Here is a 2678-nt window from a genome sequence, read left to right on the forward strand (position 1 = left end):
CTTTTTTTTTTCTGTGTTTCTTAAGGTCACTTGAGATAAATAGTCAGAAGGGGTGTTTTGTGTTTCTTGTTCCCTCAGGGAAATTTTAATGCTTCAGAGATAGAATTAGAATGTTCTGGGTGGGTGGTGGTGACAGTAATGGTAATACCTTCCATTTGCTGGTATTTTATAATTGCGTGGGGTTTGTGTCAGTCACACCATTCAGGGTCCTGAGGAAACATTGTATCCAGTGGGCTTGTGTGGGAGATTATGTAGTCAGGGAGGGACGCCCACCCCTGCCTCTCAGGAGAGTAAGACACCTGGGGCCCTGGGCTCAGCCAGTGGTTCCTGAGCCCTTTTTGTCTGGAACCAAGGAGGACACTGGCTTCTCAGCCTCTCTCATCATGAGTGTGCAGAAGGGCCTGTGGAAGCCACGCTTCAGCCCACAGGGCTCCGCCTCCAGAGCAGTGCTCCCCATCTGCGTGGAGGAATGTAACGCAGTCACCTGTGGCCGTGTGAGCTCTCGCAGGGACAAGATCTGCAGACAGGGCCGTACGCTCTGGCCGACGGATACACCCACTGCCATTATGTGCACCCACTTCCTCCCTCCCATCCTTTCTGGTTGTTTTTATCTGTGTTACCACTACGTGTGTTATACTTTATAAGCACCTGGGACTACAGGCAAGAGCTACCACACCTGGCTAATTTTTCTTAGTTTTTGTAGAGACAGGGTCTCAAACTCCTGAGCTCAAGTGATCCTCCCACCTCAGCCTCCCAAAGTGCTGGGATTACAGGTGTGAGCCACCACACTTGGACTTTTTAAAAATTTTTATTATGAAAAATTCCAAACATACACAAAAGCTGGTGATGGCCTGCCCCTGCCATCACCAGTGGCTTGGCTGTCAGCTCAGTTCCCTTGGCCTGTGGCAGGCTTGTCCACCCACTCACACCCAGACCTTCTGCTGGCCCTAGCAGCTCATGGTCGGCTGTGTACTCACTCCCCGTCTCTGCCCCACAAAGACCTCACCTGTCGAGGCCCAGCAACGCCTAGGGACAGGGGGCTTTTTTTTTTCTGTAGCTAGGCTGATGCCATGGCACTCTAGCCTGGGCAACAGAGTGAGACTCTGTCTCAAAAAAAAAAAAAAATAGGCTGATCTTGTTGTTCGAGTCGTTAACTGAGTCTGAAAGGAAATGTATTCATCTACCTCACGTTCATGCACTCTTGCTGGGGGTCAGACCCTGGGCTCAGTGCTGGATGCAAAGATGAGAGACCAGGTCCCCACCCTCAAGGAATGTCTATAATGGTGGCAGCGCCAACATGCATTTCTAAAAGAGAAGTTCTTTTAGATAAAAACTGTGAGCAGTGGTCCATTTTGAAATGATCCTGCCTCTCTGCATGAGTGAGCTCTAATTTGGGACAGTGAGGCACCTGTCGGGCCTACCGCAGGTGTGGTCAGGTGGCTGCCAAGCCCTCACCCACGTTTCCGTGATTGTATGTGTTGTTGCTGATGCGCATACTCCTTGCAGGTGTGTGGGATGATTCGGTTCTCCGGTGCCACAGGCCAGATGTCTGACCTGAACAAAATGATGGTCCAGGACCTGAATTCGGCTTTAGACCGCAGCAGTCCTCAGCTCTACACACAGGCCATGTTCAAGCTGACCGCAATGCTCATCAGCAGCAAAGGTAACACACTGAGGCAGCGTGGAATTCTGGGTCGTTTCTAAACCAATGTTTGCCGCAGTGATCTGTAGTCAGCTGGAGTTCTGAGCTCCCGCAGTAGAGATCTCTGTGGCATCTCTCATGGGTAAAAAGTAAATAAAAGGCCATCATTGGCTCCAGCTCGTGCAGACTCCCATTGACCTGGGGAAACTGTGTGGGTCAGTGAGTGTTGGAGGCCTCTGAATGTGTGTTTGGTTCCAGATTGTGACCCGCAGCTCCTCCATCATCTGTGTTGGGGTCCCCTCCGGATGTTCAATGAACACGGCATGGAGACGGCTCTGGCCTGCTGGGAGTGGCTGCTGGCTGGCAAGAACGGAGTGGAAGTGCCGGTAGGACACTGACCTCAGGTCGGCTTGAGGGTGGGACGGGACAAGAAACGGGAAGAAGCTGCCCTGGTGCCGCCGCTGAGAGTATGGAGACCCGGGCAAGGCCCCCCATCCTCTCAAGCCTCTGTCTCCTTTTAGATTGTGTTATTGATGCCTGACAGTCGCAGAAAAAAGAAAGAGTGCACGGTGTCCCAGTGGTCCCCAGAAGCTGTTATTTTTCAAAAGCTCGGTAGGGGGAGCCATTTCCCTACTGAAACTGGAAGACCCTGCCTTGTGAACACCTGTTGACACCGGATTTGATTGGGAGCAGTTGTGTTTGTCCATAGGGGCATTTTTCTTGACCTGCTAACTTTGGGATCAGCCCCTTTTGCTTGCATCCGTATTTCTGGAGTTGTTACTGCAGGGGGTCCACGGGGAGGGTTACACTTACCTTTCAACTGACTGGATGAACATCTAAGAACCTGAGAACAATGAGGCAGATAGGATGAACACCTAAGAACAGTCTCATTTTTCAAAGATCCTGTTAACTTTCAAGGTAACGGGGAATTTCACAACATACTTTTTTTTTTCTGTGTTTCTTAAGGTCACTTGAGATAAATAGTCAGAAGGGGTGTTTTGTGTTTCTTGTTCCCTCAGGGAAATTTTAATGCTTC

General features: G+C 50.4%; 1 protein-coding gene across 1 annotated transcript in view; it reads left to right on the forward strand.

Moving 5' to 3' along the window:
- The window catches only part of PI4KA (phosphatidylinositol 4-kinase, catalytic, alpha), a 117266-nt gene that overhangs the window by 89814 nt on the left and 24774 nt on the right, over positions 1-2678 (forward strand). Inside the window, exons 31-32 of the mRNA XM_012644122.1 lie at positions 1507-1663; positions 1901-2028. Coding sequence (XP_012499576.1) covers positions 1507-1663; positions 1901-2028 — 285 coding nt within the window. The remainder of the gene's footprint in view (positions 1-1506; positions 1664-1900; positions 2029-2678) is intronic.

Source organism: Propithecus coquereli, unplaced genomic scaffold, assembly GCF_000956105.1.
Source record: "Propithecus coquereli isolate 6110/MARCELLA unplaced genomic scaffold, Pcoq_1.0 Scaffold206, whole genome shotgun sequence".
In the NCBI taxonomy this organism is placed as follows: Eukaryota; Metazoa; Chordata; class Mammalia; order Primates; family Indriidae; genus Propithecus; species Propithecus coquereli.